This window comes from Bactrocera neohumeralis, chromosome 3 (genome assembly GCF_024586455.1).
Source record: "Bactrocera neohumeralis isolate Rockhampton chromosome 3, APGP_CSIRO_Bneo_wtdbg2-racon-allhic-juicebox.fasta_v2, whole genome shotgun sequence".
Taxonomy (NCBI): domain Eukaryota; kingdom Metazoa; phylum Arthropoda; class Insecta; order Diptera; family Tephritidae; genus Bactrocera; species Bactrocera neohumeralis.
The window spans coordinates 52,799,584-52,825,489 of record NC_065920.1 but is presented as its reverse complement, the minus strand read 5'-3'; the positions used below and the strand labels follow the sequence as shown (position 1 = coordinate 52,825,489).

At 34.3% G+C, this 25,906-nt stretch overlaps 1 protein-coding gene and 1 long non-coding RNA gene across 4 annotated transcripts in view; both read right to left on the bottom strand.

Annotated features, from left to right (window-relative positions):
* The window catches only part of LOC126754209 (uncharacterized), a 127,165-nt gene that overhangs the window by 7,616 nt on the left and 93,643 nt on the right, over positions 1-25,906 (bottom strand). The window lies entirely within an intron of this gene.
* The window catches only part of LOC126754200 (alpha-tocopherol transfer protein-like), a 40,467-nt gene that overhangs the window by 1,699 nt on the left and 12,862 nt on the right, over positions 1-25,906 (bottom strand). For 2 of the 3 annotated variants that reach the window (XM_050466166.1, XM_050466164.1), the window contains 2 exons: positions 10,266-10,445; positions 57-151 (listed from right to left, as the gene is read on the bottom strand). In XM_050466166.1, the coding sequence (XP_050322123.1) occupies positions 57-151; positions 10,266-10,434 (264 nt within the window). In that variant the 5' untranslated portion in view covers positions 10,435-10,445. Of the gene's footprint in view, positions 1-56; positions 152-10,265; positions 10,446-16,385; positions 16,464-25,906 lie in introns of all 3 variants that reach the window. The other variant, XM_050466165.1, reaches the window with a different exon arrangement.

Sequence of the window (25,906 nt, the reverse complement as noted above, 5' to 3'; positions counted from 1 at the left end):
TTTCTGTTGAAAATCTTCTGAATACTCTTATTGTTATTTTTTCAAGTTTTCCTTACCAAATCACGCGCACTCTCCGGATAGTATTTGCAGGGCCGCAAGAATCGCACTAGCCATTCATCATTGTCCTTTGGGTAAAGCAAGTCTGTCTGGGCTGCAAGGGAAGAAGAGATGATAACTCTATAAGTCGAATTATGGTTATTTGTTAAAAAAGAATATTTTTCTGAAGATCTTTATATTGATTTTGATCGTTCAGTTTGTATGGTAGCTATATTCCAATATAAAAAAAATTCTTCTGAGTTTGTTCCATTTCCTTGATTGTTTCATTTTCCTTTCCATACCAAATTTCATGAGAAATGTCTATGTCTGAATTTGGTATCCTAGCAAAACTAATACGGCTGTGTAAACTGACGTTGAGCGGTACCAAAAGCTCCGTCAGGACCGAGAAGAACCTCTCCGAGCCGTTCGATACCAAATAAGGTTTCAGACAAGTCGACTCCTTATCGTGCGACTTTAATCTACTGTGGGAGAAAGTAATTTAAACTGCAGATCTGAATAGAGAAGGTACAATCTTCTACAAGAGTGTACAACTGTTGGCGTATGCCGATGACATCGATATCATCGGCTATAACAACCGCGTTGGACAAAGAAAAAGAAGCGAAGCAAATGGATATGGTAGTGAACGAAGGCAAGACGAAATATCTCCTGTCACCAAACAAACAGACGTCGTATTCGCGACCTGGCTCCAACGTCACTGTTAATAGTCATAACTTCAAAGAAGTAGATAATTTCGTCTATCTTGGAACCGGCATTTACACCAACAACAACGTCCACCTCGCCAACAGGTGCTATGTACATCGGACTGAGTAGGCAATTGAGAAGTAAAGTTCTCTCTCGTCGAACAAAGACCAAATTCTACAAGTCACTCATCATCCCCCTTCTGCTATATGGTGCAGACGATGACGATGTTAGGAGTTTTCGAGAAAAAGGGTTCTGCGGAAAATGTATGGTCTTTTGCGCATTGCCAACGACGAATACCGCAGTCGATGGAACGATGTATGAGCTGTACGAGATATACGACGACATGGGCGTAGTTCAGCGAATTAAGAGATTACGCTGGCTAGGTCATGGATCGTTCGAATGGATGATAACACTCCAGCTCTGAGAGTATTCTACGTACTACCCGCCGGGGGAAGCAGAGGAAGAGGAAGACCTCCACTCGGTTGGAAGGACCAGTCGGAGAAGAACCTGGCTTCGCTTGGGATCTCCAATTGGCGCCACGTAGCGAAAAGAAGAAACGACTGGCGCGCTGTTGTTAACTCGGCTATAATCGCGTAAGCGGTGTCTACGCCAATTAAGAAGAAGAAGGGGAGTACTGTCAGTCACATTTATGTCAAATTACATGTCAAAATATTCTTTAGTGTTTGAGATACGTGTCGTTTTGTGAGCTGCTAAAAGTGAGTTTTTCGTTTTTTGCGATGTCGAAATTTGTTGAGCAAAGAATTTGGTGATGAGGCTATGTCTAAAAAAAATGTTTACAAGTGGTATAGTGAGTTCCAAGCCGGCCGTGAACGTGTCGAAGACGAAGAGCGTCCAGGGCGACCATCAACCTCAACCGACGAAGCTCACGTTCAACAAATCAAAGATTTGGTGTTAAAAAACCATCGATTAACAATTAGAGACCTTGCTGATGAAGTTGGCATATCGAAAGGCTGAGCCAATACCATTTTGAAGGATGTTTTGGGCCTCAAGCGCGTCAAATCTCGACTGGTACCGAAAACATTGAATTTTTTGGAAAAAAGGCGTCGCGTTGAAGTGTGTGAAACGATGCTTTCCGACTACCAGGGTGTCATGAAACGCATTACGATGAGACTTTAATCTATGCCTACGACCCCGAAACAACCGATCAATCGAGCGAATATCGTGCCAAAAGAGAGCCGAGACCAAAAAAATCGCGCCAAAGTCGCTCAAAAATCAAGGTCATGTTGACTGTTTTCTTCGATTATCGTGGTGTTGTGCAATATGAATTCCTTCCAACCGGTCAAACAGTCAACAAGGAATATTATTTGAACGTTATGCGTCGTTTGCGTAACGCTATCCGCCTAAAAAGGCCAGAATTGTGGAAAGACAATTCTTGGTTTTTACACCACGATAATGCACCATCCCATACTGCCCTCGTAATTCGTGATCATTTCGCCAAAAACTCAACCCACTTCTGAGAGATTTTAAACTTAGCATTCTTCTTCTTTATTGGCGTTATAGCCGAGTTTAGTTTAGTTTAATTATCATTAGGTACAAGTAAATCTGAACATGTTTTAGCTTTCAAATTGTATTTAAGTCCTATGGTACATAAACATTGAGTTCTTCATCGCATCGCTAGCCTAACCTAACTTATTATTTATTATTTGTAAACAATAAACAACAGCCTTTAGTGCTATACACATGAAATCAATTAACGAACAACAAACATTTGAAAACGAGTGAGAAAACGGAGATAAGAAAACTAATTACCAAAAATCAACTAAAAGGAGAAGTAGTTAAAAAAAAGAATAAATTATTAGGCATACCATACAAGCAAACATATAAATTTGAGCATAAAACGTTGTGATTTTTTATTTCTAAAAAAATTGCATTCCGATTTGACTACTGGGTAATTAAAATTTTGCACAAAAAACGGTAACTTGGTTCCGTTTATTTTAGCATTGGAGAACGCATGTATGTATGTTAAGGTGCTTCCTATACAACGCAGAACTACATATGTATATACATACACAAGCATAAAATGGTGTATCCGAAAAAAAAAAACAAAAAAATCAAAACAAACGAAAGCATTTTATGACTTTATGACAGCCCCAACAGTGATGATGACGAGTGAAAATCTGGGAATGTTTGTAAAAAAAATGCCTCTAGCTGTGACCGTGATGATAAAAATGACACTTTCTGAAACTGATTCAGCACTGCGCTGACACTGACTTGCATGCATATACATACATACATACATATTTATATTGCTGTGCTGCAATATACCTGCCGCTTTTTATTATGAAATATTTTTAATACATTTGTAGATATTTGTTTTTGTACGCGCTTTACATGTGCTGCTTCCCATGCGATATTTTTTCGCTGAAAATAATTGCGACAGCTTTTATTACAATCATAACCCTTTACTGTGCGACTCATCACCGTGACCTTCAACTCTCTAAAAAAATAATGTTTCTGCTTTAAGCGGAGAAAATTAAAAGTAAAATCGGCTGGTATTTATATAACAAAACTCTTTTTGTTATATGAATTATTATAAAAAAAAAAAAAAAAATTAACTTATTTGTACTTATATATACATATACATATATTATATTAATACAGGGATTTCCCGTTTTCTGATAAAACTGATACATATAACGGGTGGGCCATATAAAATTTAAAATTTAAAAAGTCAATAAAGAAAAAACGGCTTGATATTTTTCAAAGGTCTAACATTTATTTAAATGGTTGTTTTATGAAATTTATTTGTGGAAAACAATTTTGGACAAATGACCACCACGGCTGAGTTTACAGTAGCTTATCCGATCCACCCAATTTTGGAGTACCTTCTCGATGGTTTCAGGCCTTATGGCAGCTACAGCAGCTTGAATCTCGTACTTCAGATCTCTAATTGTTTCTGGATGGTTGGCGTAACATTTATCTTTAACAGCTCCTCACAGAAAATAGTCCAGCGGAGTTAACTCGCAGCTTCTGGGAGGCCAATTCACATCACCTCTTTTGCTGATTATGCGATTTTCGAAGAAGGGCGTAAAAGATTGAGTGTAGCGTTTGTTGTATGGCACGTAGCGCCCCAAATGTGACAATTCTGCTTGTTAACGTAACCATCGAGGTGGAAATGAGCCTCGTCCGAAAAGATGATTTTTCGGTAAAATTGACCATCCTCGGTCAAACTTTCAAATTTTCAATATTTCCCAGTTTTCTTCTAGTGAATAGCGACCCATTTCGTAAATTTTAGACTGTTTACTGAATATCTGTCACTTTCCGAATGGTATTTGACGTTTCGAATGTCGAAATATAGATAATTCAAATTTAAAACGTTAGATGGCCCACCCTGTATAAAATTGTGTACAAAAAGTATCCGGAAATTATAAATAAAACCGAAAATAATTAATTATTCATCAATATTTATTTTGTCGCCTTCAAAGTAATCCCCATCGGATATAATACACCTTTGCCAAAAATTTTTCCAGTCCTCAAAACACTTTCCATAAGCACTTTTTGGAATGGCCGTCAGCTCCTTCAGCGAATTTCGTTCTATCTCTTCGAACGATTGAAAACGGGTTCCACGCAGCGGCAATTTCAGTTTGGGGAACAAAAATTCACATGGAGCCAAATGTGGATCGATGTTATTTATAACGTTTTTATTTTAAATTCGTTGATGGTGCGATGAGCGTGTAAAATTTATAACGTTTTTTTTGTCTTTAAAAATTATCGTGGCAATGAAGTGTTTTGTTTTTTGGTTTAGGCGTTTTTTCCCTACATTCCGAGGATTGTGTGCGTCTTCTTCTTCTTATGAGTGTTATAGTTAAAATCCAAAAATCAGTCGTCCACAATTCCGGCCTTTTTCTATGTTTGTTCTCACTCGTTGAACACAACTCCTTATTAAACGTCTGTTCCTCCGGAACAAATTCCTAACGCACCAAAATTTTTCCAGAATATCGAAAAATCGCCCAAGGACAACAGACAATTATGAGTGTTTTTTTGTTCGTCGGAGAGGACTTTCGGCTCGTTTCTTTGGCAAGAGCCCTACATTCCGAGGGTGGTGTTATTGGTTGACGAAATTATCTACAACTTCAAAGCTGTCATGACGTGAGAGCCAAGTCGCGTTTGCATGTCAAGTCGGTTATAATGCCCTCCATGAATGTGGATCAGAATTCGCACGATTAAACATGTCCAAAGAGACCTGTTTACGGTAATCTTTTTGAAAAAAATTCTGCTTTATCGGGAAGAGTCGCGTTTCAAACCCAAAATATCCACCGGACGGACTCACTAGAGATGTCGAGATGTCGAGCTCTAACATCGTGACTTGCTTCACGATTTTCAAGCACCATATCCTTCACTTTTTTAATAATTTTATCAGTTGAAGAGGTCGAAGGTCGTCCAGAAGGAGGCATATATCATTATGTCATTTTGAGTGAAACAACTTTTGTTTTTGTGAATAAAATACATAAAAAGAATTTCGCATGTTGATAAAATATTACTTTTTGAGTTGAAGGAGAAACTTGGCTTTATGACGAGTTTCCGGACACTGCCCCAGGAAAATATACCATCAAAGTTGATATGCTAAGTTTAGACGTGGTGAAATGAGCACCGAAGATAAATCCATTAGCTGGACCCACAAAAACATCAAAAAATCTAAAAAATAATTAATTTTAAGAAAAAGAAAGTGCAGTTTCACCAAGATAATGTACCATATCGCAAGTCAGTAAAAAGGATGGCAAAAATCCATGAATTAGGATTGAATTGCTTTTTCAGATTTCAAAAGAATGCTTGCGAGAAAGAAATTTTCTTCGAATGAAAAGGTAATCGCCGAAATTAAGTCCTATCTTGAAGTAAAGTGCAAATCATAGCACTACATAAATGTGTTTTACTATGGTAGGCCTGTTACTATTCAATTGACCTTTTAATTCAAATTCGTCGATGATTGAACAACATTAAATTGTTGTGCTGAAGGTATTTAACAACGCTTAATTTGCTTAAAATGTAAGGTCTAGAATAAATAAATCCATTAGCTTTCCAATAGATGGCTATAGTAATCTGTAACTCGCGTTGTGTAAGTGCGATCGAGAAAAAAAAACCATATTTTGAAGTTTTCTTTGATAAAACCGAAAACCAGGCGACTTTCAGTGAATACATTCTAATACTGTAACAGCCAATTCCGCGCAATTTTGATTTCGTCGATACCGTACCGGTAATCCAGGAGGCCTATTGTTAAAAATGTCGATAAAATTATGAAAATCGTTCAGTCCGTCCGTCTTGTAAGCTCTGTTTGTATGTATTGACCCGCAGCTAAACATTGAACAAAAAGTATTAAAAAGCTATATGTATGGGTGGCATACGAAATAAAGCAAAAAGAAATGTATGGACCGATTTTCTATCTCTGAAACGCTGTTTAATCGAGGCGCAAACGGTGGCCAAGTCTGTATGAAGACCCGAAATGTTTTAATTGTTTGGTGGAATCGACAGGTAATCATCTATTATGAGGTGCTGCTCTACAGCCTAACTGCTAAAAAGTAAACATCAGAATGCGGCCAGCTTTGGCGAAAAAGAAAAAAAATTGTGTTCCAACAGGGTAACGCCGGGCCAAACATTCTGATAGTGACTCGCCAGTAACTACAAAAGCTTGGGGAGAGGTTCTTATGCAGCCAACTTTCAAACCGGATCTGGCAGCAATGATTACTACCTGTTCCTGGCTATGGTAAACATTTTTTCTGGTAAAAAGTGTTTATTGCAAAAATAATGGATCGCTTTTTACCAGACTTTTTACGTTATATTTGCTTAATTACATTATGGGTGCAATTAAGCGGGTAATACTGTACTTGTATGTGTAGTGTTTCAGATGTACTTTTATCTGTTTAAAAAAATATTGCTAATTAAATACATGCTTAATTGAAAACCTTATTGCAGTTATTAAAATAGTGTATGAGAAAAATAAATGTTCAGTTTGTCTGGGAATTTTTGAAAGTTCTGATTTTGTAGGAAGTTAAATGGCCGTTCGCATGTCAACTGTAAATTACAACACTAAACGCGTCACTTTACAGTAATTGCTATGACAATATTTGCAAATACCATTTATGTTATGCCAAAAGTAGGAAGTTTAGAAACAAAAAAATTAAATGCTCAGCTATTTAGTGACAATTATGGAAATTATTTACACATACATATGTAAATATAGAGAAGTTCATAGTTCAAATGTGAACTGGCAAATATTTGTTTTTAGTATTGATTTATAATTTCACAGTCAAGTGGCAGTGTTTATGGTGTTGAAGCTTTCTAATTGTTTTTCTAGAAGTTGTTAACAACTTGTGCGGTAATTAAAAAGATTATTGACGTAATTTTATGCTTGAAATTTACAGTCATATACAGAGAAACAATTCCCTAAATGTTAAATAAAACAAGTAAAGAAGGGCTAAGTTCGGGTGTCACCGAACATTTTAAACTCTCGCATGATAAAGTGATAATCAAGATTTCATTATCCGTCATTTACATATTTTTCAAATACCGTATTTGTGTAAAGTTTTATTCCGCTATCATCATTGGTTCCTAATGTATATATTATTATACAGAGAAGGCATCAGATGGAATTCAAAATAGCGTTGTATTGGAAGAAGGCGTGGTTGTGAACCGATTTCACCCATATTTCGTACATATCATCAGGGTGTTAAGAAAATATTATATACCGAATTTCATTGAAATCGGTCTAGTAGTTCCTGAGATATGGTTTTTAGTCCATTTTCAATTTAAAAAAAAAGCCTGTGTGCAGCTTCCTTCTGCCATTTCTTCCGTAAAATTTAGTGTTTCTGACGATTTTTGTTAGTCGGTTAACGCACTTTTAGTGATTTTCAACATAACCTTTGTATGGGAGGTGGGCGTGATTATTATCCGATTTCTTCCATTTTTGAACTGTATATGGAAATGCCTGAAGGAAACGACTTCATAGAGTTTGGTTGACATAGCTATAGTAGTTTCCGAGATATGTACAAAAAACTTAGCAGGGGGCGGGGCCACCCCCACTTTTCCAAAAAAGTTACGTCCAAATATGCCCCTCCCTAATGCGATCCTTTATGCCAAATTTCACTTTAGTATCTTTATTTATGGCTTAGTTATGACACTTTATAGGTTTTCGGTTTCCGCCATTTTGTGGGCGTGACAGTGGGCCGATTTTGCCCATCTTCGAACTTAACCTTCTTATGGAGCCAGGAAATACGTGTACCAAGTTTCATCATGATATCTCAGTTTTTACTCAAGTTACAGCTTGCACGGACGGACGGACAGATGGACGGACGGACAGACAGACATCCGGATTTCAACTCTACTCGTCACTCTGATCACTTTGGTATATATAACCCTATATCTGACTCTTTTAGTTTTAGGACTTACAAACAACCGTTATGTGAACAAAACTATAATACTCTCCTTAGCAACTTTGTTGCGAGAGTATAATTAAAATACGTACGTTCCATTGCCCGAACATGTAGAAGTTCGAATAGCAATTACCCGTCTGAAGGACAACAAAGCGGCGGGGGCCGTTGGATTGCTAGCCAAGCTATTCAAATACGGGAGCGAAGAACTGATAAGGCGCACGCATCAGCTTCTTTGTAGAATATGGTCGGAAGAGCACAATTTAATTCCAATCGTTGGACATGCTTCCGACCAACGACTGGAATTTAAGTGTGCTCTGCCCAATCCATAAAAAGGAGACCCCACAATATGTGTCAATTACCGTGGGATTAGCCTCCTCAACATCGCATATAAGGTTCTATCGACCGTATTGTGTGAAAGATTAAAGCCCACCGTCAACAAACTGTTTGGACCTTATCAGTGTGGCTTTAGATCTGGCAAATCAACAACTCGCCAGATATTCACCATGCGTCAAATCTTGAAAGGGACTCGTGAAAAAAACAACCTCTTCGTCGATTTCAAAGCTGCTTTTGACAGCACGAAAAGGGGCTGCCTTTATGCCGTATGACGATGAGCAATACCAAAAGTTCCGTCAGCTTCGGAAAATATGTCGTTTCAGACAAGGCGACTTCCTATCGTGCGACTTCACTGCAATCTACTGCTGGAGAAATTAATTAGAGCTACAGAACTGAATAGAGAAGGTACCATCTTCTATAAGAATGTACAACTGCTCGTGTACGCCGAAGAAATAGATATCATTGGGCTCAACATCCGCGCCGTTAGTTTTGCTTTCTCCGGATTGAATAAGGAAGCGATGCAAATGGGTGTGGCAGTAAACGAGGGCAAGACAAAATATCTCCTGTCATCATCTACGTCACTGTTGACAACGTCCAGTGTGCTGAATGTGGGTATCTGCTAACGGCAGCCTTACCCCACGGCGCTCAAAAGCACAGCGGATCAAATCAATAGGTTGATCAGCATCTTGAAAATGCCAGGAATTTTTAGTACCAATTGGCAGTATGGAATGGGCACACTAACTATATTAGTGGGGCTCGAGACCCATCTAAAACCACTGTCGTACTTTGGATCCGGCACCCGGTTGCAATACAACTCCACATTCAACTGACAAAGTGTCAGTCAGGTTTTAACCATAACTACAACGATACTCCCCAAAAGGCCAGTCCGCGTGAGCAGGTTGGAACGAACTTCAAGGGCTCCTGCTCCCCGTGGTACCAGCATTAAGTCTCCGGTCAGAGCTCGTAGCTGAAACTACTACCAGTTGAGCTGTTATACTGCTCTGAACTGGGACGCACATTACACACACATACACCATTCGCACAAGAAGCACTTAAAACAATGAAACATGCTGATAGAGCCATCATCAGAAAAAGCAAGATTGATCCTTTTAACACTTCCCGATAGAATATGGCTGAAATGAATAACTTAGGTTTAGCGTATCCAGTAGACTTATACGAAGACGTCTCATTGACACTCAGGGGTTTAAACGAATTAGTCGAAAAAAACATTGCTGCCTAAAAAAACATAAGAGCACGGTTGAACATTGCTAAAGAACATTTAGAAAAGGACGACAAATTTTAGAAAAGAGTACTTTGGAGTGATGAAGCAAAGGTGAATCGTATTGCATCTGTTGGAAAACGATTTGTCCCTCATCCCAGGTGCCAGGCATAGAATTGTAGTTACACCACAGAAAACATTAAGCAGTCGAAGGTAGGGTGATTGTCTGGAGAGCGTATTTGGCGTTGGATCATTGGTAAGGATAGATGGCAGTATGGACCAATTTCATTCTCAAAAATACTATGGAAATATTCGAATCGATGCCTGTGAATTGGATTTTGGATTGGATCCAAAGCACGCAGCTAAAAATTTGAAGAATTGGCTCATTGAAAATTTATGGTGCAATGTTAAGATGCGAATTGCTAAGAAAAGATTCAAAAATGCTGAGGAACTTTGAATTGGTATCGAGTAGGCATGGTACGCAATTCTACAAAGCAGGTGCCAGAAGTTAGTGGAGAGTTTGGCCCGACGATGCGAAGTAATTTTGAGAAATTATGGGCAAACTACAAAGTATTAACGTGAGTGCTTACCTTCCAATAACTGCCTTAGTTCTTTAGTCGCCGCTTCTTTATTTTCTGGCGTTTCGCGTAGCTCCTTTAGGGCCACTTCCTTGGCACGTTCTGTAGGTTCGCCCAATTCAAATTGCAGCGTATACTCGCCCAATTGCACGGCGGGCAGTTCGGTAACCTCGGAAAGCATCGTTGGGATCCCTGAAAAATAAAAGAAGAATTTAGTGATAAATTCAAATTAGTATTTGCATAAAAATATTTGCTATATTTGCTAGAACCATATTCAATATTCAATTTAGGTTTTCCGAAGTAATCGTAATATGATTTGATTTAGTAATTATATAGAATTTTTAAGTAAACCGTATTCACCGCACTCCTTGGTGAAGATTTGTCTCTTAGTACTTAGCACTAAAGCCTCAAATGGTTTTTTGCAATTGATCTAACGGGTCTTCCTTAGCCTTTGAACCTAAGCCTTCTGAATGTTTTAGGGTTTGTTAGCAATATCATTTAACAAAAGGTAAAACAAGTCAAAGAGCGTGTGACCTCTTTATCAATAGCATCTAGCTATCCGAATTGTTTAGCTGTGTGTTAGAGAGGGTGCCCCTTACACTAATTTCATCAGATGGAGAACGATTCGGTAATTGGCTTTCCTATTGTTCTTTAGAGTTCGATCTATGAACCTTCCTGTGAATCAGTAGTTGTGTGCCTGCGAGATCCTGAATTGGAGTTGAAAGTCCTGTGCTACTATTCGCCCTTAACAAGGTTCATCTCACCGCAATTGGAGGTGTTGTCACTGGATATTGTTCAATAAGCTAACATGAGGCGAGGCTACATATTTTGTCGGTTACAAATTGCAAATGTTATATGGAGGAAGGCGAGCTGATATCATTTAGATATTTCTAAACTGTACAGCTTTTGTCAGACTAAGCTTAAAACATCTCGGTGGACACATCTTCGCGAACATAATGAAGCAAAGTGTCTGGGATTGATATTCATGGCCTGAACAAATTTGTGGTAAGCTCAAAACGCTTCGTCGATCCATAAGGTTCCACTGATATCTGGGAATTTTGAGATTAACAAAGGACTAGCATTCACAAGATATCCAGGAAACAGGACGCATGTTGGGAATTAGGCAAAAAACATTAAGTTTATGATAAGGCATACAGTACACGAGTTTGATAGAACATAATTATGAAAAATTAGACAAGTCTCAGGTGCTTTATAGTTGCCATATCTAGACTTCATCGAAATTCTTCTTAGATTTTTCCAAACTTCGATGTTTGTCTAATTAATGTCACCATATCGAAGTTCAAAGTCAAGTGAAACCTGCAAGTTTCAAAACTGATATTCTAGCCAAAGGAAATAATGATTTTTTAAGTCGGCCAGCTTTGCTTCTGTCATCCAAAGCTCTCAAGAGTTTGGCATACATAGTATCTTATGCGATATTCGCTGTTGCAATCGTAAACTCGAATAAATTTGTCGTAGAATTTTTCTCGCGAACACTGACTGGAAACCCAATCTCTTTTCAATTTGTTTAATGGTTAGTGGATTCTGCATAACCCTCTTAGTTAATCTGGAAACTTATGAAAAGGTGGTTCAAACCCTTTAAATAATTACAGTTTAAACATAATTAAGGAAACCGATGTTGTTAATTTCTTGATAGATTTATAAGCCAATCTTATCAGCGTATTATTTAGGACCCGCCTAAAGCTTTAAAATTGTCTCTAAATTGGAGTACAGTCTTTTTTACTTGTACTATTTATGTCTCTCTCAACAGAAAACATGCTATGTCATCACTTAATGTTAGCCCTTTTGACACCGTCGCTGGGTCAAACTGGTTTCCATCTTACTTCACCAACTTCAGTCTGGTTAACTTGAACATGACACAAAGTCAGATGATAAAAAAAAAAAAACATTTGAACTTTGCGCAGCTAATTAAACTTATGAAAGAGTCTACTTAATATGTTTGTGCAAAGCCAACAAACTATTTAAGTGAGTACACAGAAATTAAGGTCATTTGAGGGCTTTCATGTACACATGTTAGATGACTGAGCTAAAATGAGTTACTTCGGTATGAAATGTAAAAAAAAAAGATGACGAGTATAGTAAGGTCTCACATGTAATTTATAGAGTAAGTTTGTAAAAAAAGTAAATAAATTAACAACGCTGTCAGTACCGAGTTTGATTGAGAGCAACTTCAACAGTTTGATTTTAAAATGTGGTGACTAATTGGCTTAATTTGCGAACTGTGGTTTGAAGTAGTCTGGTTGTAGTCATTCATTTGTTGTATTAATAAATTAAACATTATTTCAATGACGTTCCCAGACATAATTCCAACTTTAAATTAAAAGCTTCTAATAATTTTTAGAGATGTATGCACAACGTTTAACCGTAGAACAAAGGCGGAAAGGTGTAACTTTATAGAATTCTCAAAGTCGGCAACTGGATGCTTTTCAGTGTTGCTTCAAGTGGTGGCTGGAGTGGAGATTTATGCCAAATCATATCAAAGTCTTCATTTTAGAGCGTGAAAAGAAGACATTTTATTGGTTTAAGGGTTTATTGAATGCGGCTAACAGACCAAGAAGACTGCGGGAAATGAATTAAGCAAGGGCACCAGAGAAACAATGGAACATCTTTTTTAAACTTGTCCCGCATTGGCACGACTACACGGTCAGCATCTGGGCTGCCCACGGTATGATACACAGGAGGAGATATCGATATTGAGGCCACAGAGTCTGTTAAAATACGCGTCATGCGCAGGCATTCTAAAGGATGTCTACTCCTCATGGACCTAGTAACTGAACTTCTTCCGGTGTCACTAAAGACCAAAACTGGTCCATGCATAGCTCATGGACCTAACACAAACGGTTTAACCTAGAAAAATTCGTCTTTGAAAGGATTAATTTATAAAATGTAAATTAAGTTCTAGCCACAAACTTAAAAATGTGCATATTTTAACTTTTTGGTGCCAAAACGATGCAAAATTTCGAAAAAAAAATATGAGAATTAAAAATAAATTTTCGATACAGTTTTCTCAACAATCAACTAAACGATACAATTCGAGTTTTATGCACGAGTTTGCTTACAATTGCTAGTTCATGGAATGATATTACAGCTGCAGAATCGTTGGACATGGTGAAGGTCGTAAAATCATCCAAAAGCCTTTCGACTGCGAGTCCTCCTTAAATTCCTGTTAATGACGATTAAAAGTGGAAAAAGATCGAAAAAGTTAAAGAAACAGTGAAATATCAGAGCGTCTCAACTTATATGGATCAAAACAGTTAAAGAAGCAGTGCTTGAAACTCGTCGTGTTGGCATATAGGCAGAGAAGTAGCAGAGGATCTCAACATCGCTGGATCGACTCAACACATCTTGGTTAATGTTTTGGGTATGAAGCGTGTCAATGCTAGACTCAGGCCAAAATACTTGAATCCTTTGCAAAATGACGTCTTGTGGAATATTGCTTGACAACGTAGCTGAGGCTCTACATTCATAAAACGTGTCATTACTATTGACGGGACGTCGATTTATGAATATGACGTCGAAAAAAGAGCCGGAAAAAACAGAGAGAATTTGCTGAAGTCATTCCAGCCGTGGTATTGGATCATCTTCTTCTTCTTCTTCTTAATTGGCGTAGACACCGCTTACGCGATTATAGCCGAGTTAACAACAGCGCGCCAGTCGTTTCTTCTTTTCGCCACGTGGCGCCAATTGGATATTCCAAGCGAAGCCAGGTCCTTCTCCACTTGGTCCTTCCAACGGAGTGGAGGTCTTCCTCTTCCTCTGCTTCCCCCGGCGGATACTGCGTCGAATACTTTCAGAGCTGGAATGTTTTCGTCCATCCGGACAACATGACCTAGCCAGCGTAGCCGCTGTCTTTTAATTCGCTGAACTATGTCGATGTCGTCGTATATCTCGTACAGCTCATCGTTCCATCGAATGCGGTATTCGCCGTGGCCGACGCGCAAAGGACCATAAATCTTTCGCAGAACTTTTCTCTCGAAAACTCGCAACGTCGACTCATCCGTTGTTGACATCGTCCAAGACTCTGCACCATATAGCAGGACGGGAATTATGAGTGACTTATAGAGTTTGGTTTTTGTTTGTCGAGAGAGGACTTTGCTTCTCAATTGCCTACTCAGTCCGAAGTAGCACCTGTTGGCAAGATTTATCCTGCGTTGGATTTCTAGGCTGACATTGTTGGTGGTGTTTACGCTGGTTCCAAGATAGACGAAATTATATAAGACTTCAAAGTTATGGCTGTCAACAGTGACGTGAGTGCCAAGTCGCGAGCGCAACAACTGTTTGTTTGATGACAGAAGATATTTCGTCTTGCCCTCGTTCACTGGCAGACCCATTTGTTTTGCTTCCTTGTCCAGTCTGGAGAAAGCAGAACTAACGGCGCGGGTGTTGAGGCCGATGATATCAATATCATACCATCCTCCAACTCAGTAATTTACATATACGATAATAAATATTTGTATTCAAATTCTTAAACATTTATTTTCCGGATAAAATTTGATCAGTATATACTAGTGTTAGCAAAAAATAGTAAGACTTATTAATTTAAATTTCGCGCGGAAACCCATTCGTCTAAATATTTTGTTTTTGGTTGGTGTCACTGACATCTGTGCTGAATGTCACATCAAATTATCATTAGTGTTTAGCATATGATTGTCTTTCTGAAGTACTTAAAGTGCATTCCTCGAATTTTACGACGAGTGAAATTATTCAACAATGAAGTTCTGGTGCCTAAGCATTCAGAATGTTGGAAAAGGCCTTCAGTGATAATTGTTTGTCGCGAGCAAGTGTTTTTGATTGGTACAAGTTATTCAAAGAGGGTCGAGAACACGTTGACGACGAACTACTTGTACTATGTGCCGGAATTGGTGCTTGAGAACCGATGATTAACAGTTAGAAATCATACTGGCATCGTTGGAATATCGGAAGGAGTAGTGAAAACCATTTTGGAGGATCATTTAGGCAAAGAAAAGTGAATGCACGATTGGTTCCAAACTCACTAAAGTTTTTCCAATCTATGAAACAATGCTTTCCGACTACCAGGATGTTATGAAATGTATTATTACTGGCGATGAGTCTTGGATTTATGCTTACGACCAAGAAACAGACGATAAATCGGCCGAATATCGCGGCAACGGTGAGCCGAAGCCGAAAAAACGCCGTGATAGCAGGTCAAAAATCAACGTTATGTTGACAGTTTTCTTCGATTATCGAAGTGTAGTGCACTCTGAATTTCTTCCGACCGGCCAAACTGACAAAAAGTAATACTATTTGAGTGTTATGTGTCGTTTACACGAAGCTATTCGTAAAAAGAGGCCGGTACTATGGGCCGACAACTACTGGGTTTTTGCACCGTCGCATATTGCATTGATTCTTCGTGAGTTTCCAAATTTTCAACCAATATTGTAGCGCAACCACCGTATTCTACTGATTTAGCTCTGAGTGACTTCTGACTATTCAGCAAACTCAAACGAACGTTCCGGGGAAACCGTTTTGAGTCAATTGGAGACATTAACGTGGTTCTCTATGCGCATTGCAGTCTATTCTGGAAATTGACTTTAACAACTGTTTCGAGGTTTGGCAAAAACGTTGGCGCAAATGTATTGAGGTAATGCGGGATTACTTTGAGAGGGATGATTTTGAAGAATAAATTAAGAATTTTAAAATTATGAATAAAGTCTTACTATTTTTTGCTCATAGCTGTATTTTAATATTACCTTACACAAAAATATTTTGTGTTAAAAATTTTGTTCAATAATGTTTAATTACAAATATGATCTGTGGACGTTTCGAACAATACATACATTCTTGCAGCATGATATTTATAATTCCAGTGCGATAAAATTGTTAACCTTCGGAAAATCTGTTGGGTTAATTAATAACTTTCCAAGCACCGGACGAGTTAATTACCAATTTATATACACAACGTGTTGGTAATATGCTTTGCGCACTTAATATATTCATAAATATATAATTTAATATTTTAATAATAATAATTGCGGATATAAAAATTAATTTCGAGTAAAACCCTTCACAAGCCATACACACTAGTTTTTACCGCACAATATCAGGGTTGACAATTTGTTCAACAGTTAATCAGTTAATTGCACAATTACTTACTCATTTTGCTGTATTTTAATTACTATGATTTGTTGCTGCTTTTTCCGTGAATTTTTTTCAAATTATTTTTTCCAATCACTGTAATTGCAAATTAATTGTTTGTGGATAAAATATGGCTGAGTTTAATTGCGCATTAATGTATATATTTTCTATGTATTTATGCTAAATGCGTTAAAACGATTTTTTTTTTATTTTTATAATTATTTATTTATATATACATATGTATTCATTATTTATTTAAACTTTTTGCAACACTTGAAAAATTTGCGTAAAATTGCGGAGAAAAAGTAAGGGTGCCACTAATTGGGTTGATATCAACACTATTACGTTGAATGATGCATATTTTCTATGCACTGAACTTTCAAGAGCTTCGCTCTCTGGCACCGATACAAATGCCTGCCTTTTTGCTAGTTATTTATATGGAATTTCCCCGCTTTGGCTAACAAATGCCAACCTTGACATTGGAAAGAAACAGATACAACTTGGCGAAGGCGCTGTGTAAAATAGTAAAAAAGAAGCATAGCAAAGCAGCAATAACAATAAAATCGCAAACAAACTTGAACTCGCACACGAATTGTAAATGCAGTAAATTCAAAAAATTCGCATTATATTCGCATTATTTATGACACTCTTAAAATGTTTGAAAAACGGTGTGCTGGTAGGCTACCTTATTGCTTTTATGATAATAAGCTGAAGTGGTGCAATTGCTGGTCTATAAAAGGTCTAATTTTATAATTTTGTATAGATTTAATTACACTAGTTAACAAATTGTTATTTTTTTTTTTTTTTTGAATTTTTAATGATAAAATCGATCAATCTGCGTGGTCTAGTATTGAAATTCGGCTCGAATTTTTTTATGACAATATATAAAATCGTATGAAAACTTGTCTTAGCCCACATACTTATAACTAATATGTGGATTTTCGAACATCTGCTTGACTTTTTCCCTTATATGTAGTATATTGTTCAATATTTGAGGTATCTTATGGAACTCAGAGTGCCACTATTTATGGTAATGCATAATACTGAAACTGGATAAAATCGATTTTTTTAACTAAACTGAACTTTTTTAACTCATTTTTAAATTAATTTCAAGAACCTTATTTTATTTAATTAAAATACACTAGTCAACATATTCTAGTTATTTTTAATAAACTGAACTTTTTTAACTCATTTTTAAATTAACCTTACTTTATTTAATTAAATTACACTAGTCAACATATTCTAGTTATTTTTAATAAACTGAACTTTTTAACTCATTTTTAAATTAATTTCATGAACATTATTTTATTTAATTATATACACTAGTCAACATATTCTAGTTATTTTTAATAAACTGTACTTTTCCTAACTATGTTTTAAATTAGTTTCTACAATTTTATTTTCTTTAATGAAATTACACTAGTCAACATATTCACTATTTTTTTCTAATTCTGATAAAACCGAATTTTTGTAACAATCTTTTAAATTAATTATTGTAAAATTTAATCTTTTGAAATTAATTATTCTGTTAAACCGTTGTATTACATTGCAAACTCAATTACATACAAGAACTAGATCGTTCAACATATTCGATTTACAAATGAGCACTTTAATTGACAAAATTTCAAAAGGATATCTTAAAAACATATTCGATTTAAAATAATTGTAAAAAAACGAATATAGCTCGTTTTTTCTAAACTTCCTTTAATTATAAAAAAATTATAATAAAGTTAATTCAAATTTGAGGTACACTAATCAACATAGTCGTTATTTTCATTAATTGAAATAATAAAATTTATTGTTTCATGGTTTCACCACTTCTAATATTAATTATTGTAAAATTTACACAGAAATTCCATTACACTAGTCAACATATTCGATTTAATATTAATTAAAAAAAAAATTAACACAAATTGGAACCTCGCCTTTTCTCTACTATTTTTAATGACTAAATATAATAAAGTCAACACAGCATTTGAGATACACTAATCAACATAGTCGTTATTTTCTTCAATAAAAAAAAAAAAACAAAATACTTCTTAATATTTTTTTTTTTGATTTGATTTAATTTAATTTGTACTAAACTGTAACTTAATTTATCCTTTACTATTTTTTAAATTAATTGTTAAAGTATTAACTGGGCAATTCAGGCACACTAGTCAACATACTGCATAGCTTTTGTAAATTTAAAAAACATTGCACTTATTAACAATTATTCCTTTTTAGTTTCAACAAGTTTTAAAATTAATTAATGTAAAATTAACGCAAAAATTCAATTACACTAGTCAACCTATTCGACATAAATTTAATTTTAATAAATCAATCTAAAAATCCTACTTTTTTTACATATAATTTTTTGGAAATATTGTTATAATATTAATTTCACGTACACTGGTCAACGTAGTCAAATTTTTTTTCTAAGTCTGCTAAAAATGTATAAAACAAAAAAAAAATATTAATTTTTTTCCTTCCATTTTATGTAAAAAAAGGGGAAAAATATTATTAAAAACCTCAAAAAAAAAAAAAGTATTTTGAATAGTTGTAATCAATTAGGGAAAATTGGGGAGATACGAATCGAACAAGCAACTCGCATAAATCACATATACTCTATTAGTTAGCAACAATTTGAGTTCTGCAACCCATAATTGAACTTCGTTCGAAAGTAAGGAATTTGTCATACCTTATAGTGTGTAAATTTAACTAGTAATCTGTGAATCTATCATATTGATATAAAACTGACAGCATATGACAATATAAGCCACCTGCGGCGTTCAACTAAACTCGTAAAATACGATTAATATCGCTGTGTGCAATGCTATTATACCAATAAAATCATAAATTTTCAACCTTTCCGTTCAAACAACTAATCAAATAAATAAAAATAAAAGTTAAGGAGGTATAACTAGATAAAACAAAATATATATGTATATTAGGGTGGATAAAAAAAATATTTTTTTTTTTCGTTTGGTACTCTGAAAAAATAGGTTCCTAAACACCTTTAAGGAAGCCTCTCCAAGCATGAGTTCTTAATTGTAACGGGAAGGTCCTCCTTCTTACAGTTTTCTATTTTTTCTTATTATCAGATAGAATAATTTATATATCGCTTCCAACTACTTGGAAAAATATCTTGTTCCTTAGATTTTGTAGTAAATTGAATGCTCTACAAAAAAGGTCTAAAAAAAAAAGGTTTAAACGATATTAACAGTTGAAGTTTGATTATTTTTGGGACAATTTTTTATTTCTTATGAATTTTATAACTCAATGAAAAAAAAATCATTATGAATGATAAAACTCATAGGCTTTTGGTTTTATTTCTTAAAAATTGCAGCATGAAATGCCGTTACTATCAGTAGCCATCGTTACAACACGATGCTGACCGACATATTTTTTCGGAAATTTAAGGAAATCGACGCAGAGAATCTCTACATTCAACGTGACAGAGCATCGCCTCGATTTTCGTCGAGAAAAGACCGAGTCAAATAACCGTCAAGAGCCCCGGGTCATCGAAAATTGGCATGAAATGGCATAAAATTATCCGCATAACAAAAAAAAAAAAACACTTAAACCAAATTTGAGTATTTTATTTCATTTTAACATCACGTCGTTCTTGTTGGTAGACCCTTTATAAAACTTGAAAGAGTTAATTTTCTGACTTTACTCCACCGAGGTTTGTAATTTAAACCACTACATAAGGTTGCTGCTCCTGCGATAGTTCCCATGTTGTTAAGCAGCATCGGATATACATTGTCATCACATTTGATGAATTATAGTTCCTGCACTGTGTTGAAAATCACTGCTACGAACAGGCTTCTTTCTAAGACGGGAGAAGGCACCATTGTGGTGAAGAGTGATAGAAAATATGCCAAGAATGTAATTATTTTTAGTTCTTTGGTTTAAGTGCTGTTTAATAGAGGGCCATTATAGGATTAATAGATTATATTTTCCTATATATGTATGTGTGATATATGAAAGAACCAGAATCCAAGTAGAGAACTGTTTCCTTATTCCTGCTAGGGGAATATCTGTTGTAGAAGAGATCGATTAAAGAACCCAGAACCTAGAGCCTAATATTTATAGTTGGTTTAAAATAGGCAATTCACAATATCTTCTGTTGATGAAAATCAGAACAAAACCTTAAGCAGGCTTCAACACTTTTTTCATGATCTTGAGATATACTCTAACATTTTGATCGTTTATTCGCTACTGAACAGACAATATATTTTTCAGTGCAAGAAATTGCATGCCATAAATTCAATCGTTGGTTTCTGATAGTCGTACTTTTTGACATTTCATATCACTGATTATAGATTTATCTTAAATGCATCATACTTATATTACAGTTATTTATGGAGAGCTCTCAAACTTGACACCATATTGATTACATATTTCAGTTATACACACATGTCATGCAATATCTTGCGTGTTTGAATTCAACATTTCACGAATTTGTTTCATAGTTTTCACGTGCTTAATCAGCTGTTCAATAGAAGTCAAATATCGACAAACAAAAACTGACGTAAGCTTGCATGATTGGAACTTGCCCACACACTAAGCGAAACCAGTTCACCTGAGACAAGGCATTTATGTATTAATATACTTATTGTATAAGTACATACTGACATATGTATTTCAATCATTGTTTACAAACAAAAATCTAATTTATAACGTGTCAATATACTCGTATTAATAATAAACAATTTTGCAAGTGGAAAATTTAATAAGTAATGAACAAATTTTTGAAACAAAAGATCGAAGTTTAAATTAATTTTGGTGGAATTTTATGAAAAATAAATTATTCAAAAACGTAAAAAGCTCAGTAATTTAAAAAATTAATCAATATACAAGTTAATAAACACAAAACTTTTAATAAATCCTATAAGGCCTAATTCTTAAAGCCGTTCCACAAGTTCACTTAACGAATTTTCTGGTGTAATGCATGAAATTACAGAGGTTTCTCGCCCGACTCTAGATTTTTACAATAATTGATAATAATTTCTAGCTGAGAACAATGAACTGAGCTATTTAAATATACAAAATGATTACACTACTCAACAAATCTGAACAAAAAAAAATTGCGTCTGATGTGTTAAGTGGTCTGTGTGGTATTTGAGGTGTCCTGTTTACGAATTTCAGTTCAAAAATTTTCCAACACGTACAGCTATTTACGTTATTTATTATTTTAGTAAATGGTGGTGTTTTGAGCCCTACACCCCTTGACTAGAACATAAAAAATCCTACGTGTTAGCAAAGTTTTACTATCATATTCGGTTTTAGGAACCCAAAATTAGCAAGAAACAGCGTCCAGCATCTCAGTCGCAAATTTACAATATGCTGGTGTTATTAGATGAGCATGGAACCGTGTGCAGAAGTTCACGCAAGTGAGGAAAGGTCACTGAGTCCCAAGTTCACTTGGGAGCGGCCAGAAACGATTTTTCTATAAATGGCTCAGGCAGCTCTTGACCTCCGGTCTTAGACCAAATATCCTCTGTGTAGCCAAAAAAAACATCAGTGAAACATCCCTACCCATGGTTAGGCGCTGAGTTTGGGACCCGCCCTGTAAAAAAACAACCATAACAGGCATAAAAACTAAACTTCCCAAAATTTACGCCCAAAAATTAATTTCGTAGCATTAAGCATCTGCTTACACACAATTTATCGATTATTTGAAATAATTATTCACAGAAGCTTTTCCATTAGTCAATATAAATATTTATTCAGTTGTATTTAAAAATAATTATTGTTTAATTTTGCATGTAAGAACTAGCTCTACACTGTCCATTATAGCTTCGCTGAATGGAGAAATATTTGCGTATATCGGAATTCATTACGAGTGAGAAGAAATAGTATGTTAATTTCTTTGCAAATAAATATTCTTGTATGTATGTATATATAGAGTATGGATAGTAATAATAGAAATAAATATTTATTTAAATTGCCGGCTTGGTCAACAAACTCAAATTTACACGTGCTCTCACTGAGCTGGTGAGGCGAAAATGAGGAAAGAATATGTACTCTAGTGTTTATTTGTTTTATTTGAATGGGTTTTGGATAAGGTATTGAGTTTGGCGTCTATTTTTTGATAAGAATTAATCAAATGAAGAGCAAATATATAATATATAAAGAAATGCTTAATACTTTTTACGTGGGAGTAATTTTTTTCCGAGGAGTCACCGAAAATAGCGTCACAATGGCCGAGTTTAAAAGATTTTTTCCCAAAAATTTCAGAATTTCTTTGTTTAATAGTGTATATTTTTAACAATAAAAAATTCTAATAAAACATAGCAATTTTTTATATGAGAAAGAATGAGTTGAAAAAGGCCTTTTTTACTCGAGGAAACCCAAGAAACCACTAATAAATATTTTAAGAGACAGTTTTTTCAAAATAACAAATTTTATATTCTTTTACGTTATTATCATAATTTATATTTATATTTAATAAATATTTATAACAATGACCTCACTTACTAAGAACAATTTAATACTCTTTATTGCATTTAAATATTTTTTCGTCAATTATTAAGTATTATCAATATAAAAGTTCAATAATTTTTTGAATTGTCAAGTACGAATATTTATTTACAAGCAGACACTCAAAGTCGGCAATTATTTAATCTCGCAAATTAAAAATATATTATTGAGACAACAACCTTTTAATACAGCTGCTAATCTTGGTTCAAAAATCTATATGTAAAATAAATATTTATTTTTACCTATTTAAAAATGAAGCAGACAGTTCATGCAATAAAAATATATGGTGTGTATTTTAAATAAATGTTTTTATATATTTTTCAAGTTTTTTGAACTGGTGACAATTGTAACTCGAAACCGCTCAATGGATTTTAATGAAATTTATATAGCTTTTGAATACAAAATAAACTCGAGGACATCGATCAGGATTTTTTGAAAAATTTCCAATTTTTTAAAATAGTCAATTAACTGACAGATTTTTTCCCAAAAATTGGGAACAAAAATCTTCCTGAGGCCGCCATTTTATTAATTTAAAAAAAAAAAATTTTGATCAGGCACGAGTTTATCGATTTATAAAACGAATTTTTTTTTCCGATTGATTTTAGATGAAATAAATTATCAGCGCTTATGGTTGTCACCGAAAGGACCTATTTTTAGAACTGGGTCAACACAAACAACTACTTATAACTTTTGAAATTAAATTTTTTTTCAAATTTTAGTGACTGCAAGTCAACACATTCTATAATAATGCCATATTACTACTTTTGCAAAATAACACGATTTAATAGCAAAAAAAAATACTGAAAATTCTAATTATTTTCGTGCCTCTGACAACCCCTAACCACTTAAGTCAGTATACCTCAGTAATGCGTTCAATGGATAAAAATATCGAACAAAGAATTTGTTTAAAATTTTGTATTTCTAACCAAATTTCGTGTGCGGAATCGTTGCGAATGTTGGAAAAGGTTTACGGTGATTCAGTTTTATCAAAAACACAAGCCTACGAGTGGTACAAAGCCTTCAAAGACGGTCGAGAGAGCGTTGAAAACGTGCCTCGCAAAAAAAAGTAAGGATATGGTGCTTGAAGATCGTCAGAACAACAAGAGAGCTCGAAATCTCCCGCGAGTTTGTCCGAATGATTTTGGTAGATATTTTGGGTATGAAACACGTTCTTGTGAGGACGAGTCAATAGAGCTGAATTTTTTCAAAAAGAGTACCGTAAAGCAAGTCTCTTTGGAAATGTGCGGATACCGACCCCATATTCATGGAGAGCATTATAACTGCAGATGAGATATGAGTTTATGAGTTTGACATGTAAATCCGTTTTCAGTCGATCGAAGAGATAAAACAAAATTGGCCAATAAGTCCTGTCCTTATGAAGAGTGTTTCGAGGGCTGGAAATACTATTGGCATAAGTGTATAACATCTGTTGAGAATTACTTTGAAGACGACAAAATAAATATTGGTGAATAATTAAATACTGTCCGTTTTATTTATAATTTTCGGATCCATTTTTGTCACAATGTTTACGTGAACTAGTCCCTCAGTTTATGAGATATGGATCTGAAAACTTTCACACGTTCTTTTCTCTCCACAAAGCTACTTATTTGCAGAAACCTATATCGGACTACCATAGCATATAGCTGCCATATATTGTATGGAAAATATTTTTATTAGAGAAGATATCTTCGAAGGATTTGGTATGAATAATTATACAAGACAACGGTGTAAGCTCTGAAGAAATTGCTCAGATCGGACCACTAAAGTATAAAGCTGCCATACAAACTGAACGATCGAAATCAGTTTTTTGTATGAACAACTTTTTTGCTTGAAGAGATATCTTCACGAAACTTGGCATACATTATTATCAAAAACAGCGGTATAATCTCCGAGGGATTTTTGACGATCAAACCACTATAGCATATAACTGCCATACACACTGAACGAGCTGAATGAAGTTTTTGTATGTAAAACATTTTATTTGTTAAGGGTTAACGTGTTTTATTTTTTCTTTCTTTCGTTTTTGTTTTTTACGCAAGTAAATGTGAATCGAAATAATTTCAGTAACCGAAAAAAAATTTAATTACATACAATGTATTCAAATTTATTTAAAAAAATTTAAAAATCCCAAAAAAAGTTTTTTAAGTTTTTGAAATAGTAAAGAATTTAATTTATTTAAATTTTTTTTATAATTCCTTTATATTTTTGAATAATAAAAGAACTTTTTGAATATTTTTGTAATTTATTTTTTTAATATTAATTAATTTGCTTTAATTTTTAATGTAATTTAAAACAATTCCTTTATTAAATATAACCATTTTAATTATACTTTTTAAATTTTATATAAAAATTTATAAAAAAAAAATCAAAAATTCTGAAAATTGTTTTTTTTTGGGATTTTTTTGAGATTTTGAGGAATTTTAATATTTTTTATTCTGCTTATAATTTCTTAATATTTTTAAATAAAAAATTAATTTTTTTTGTATATTTTTATAATTTTTTTTATATTTTTATAATTAATTTTTTTAATACTAACTAATTTTCTTTAATTTTTAATATAATTTAAAAAAAAATTTATTATATTACATATGTACATATGACATTAGGAGGTCCATTTTAATCATATTTCAAGAATATTCAAATTTGTAAAAATTTTCAAAAATCCGAATTTTCTAAAAAATAATGTCTTGCCATAAAATGTACAAAAAATTCCAAAAAAAAATTTTACATTTTTCAGCGTCTGTTTGATTTAGAAGTAAATTTTCTTTTTTACTTTTATTTTATTTAAAATAATATTTGGTTGACTAGTGTAGCTACATAAATGCAATTTAGTTTTGTGTGTTTGCGATTTAAAATTCGGTTCTGAAAAAAAAAATATTTTTTTCGCTGTTGCATAGTGTAATTATTTTATATAAAATTTGTTATTTTAAGTTTTATTGAAATTCAGTGGTCTTGCGTTTGGAAATTGTGATATATGACTAAGTCTTAGTACAAATACCCTAAGATGACCTTGTATTTTAAGTAGACAATTAAGTTGCTTTACAACTATAAAAACACCTTTAAATATTTGC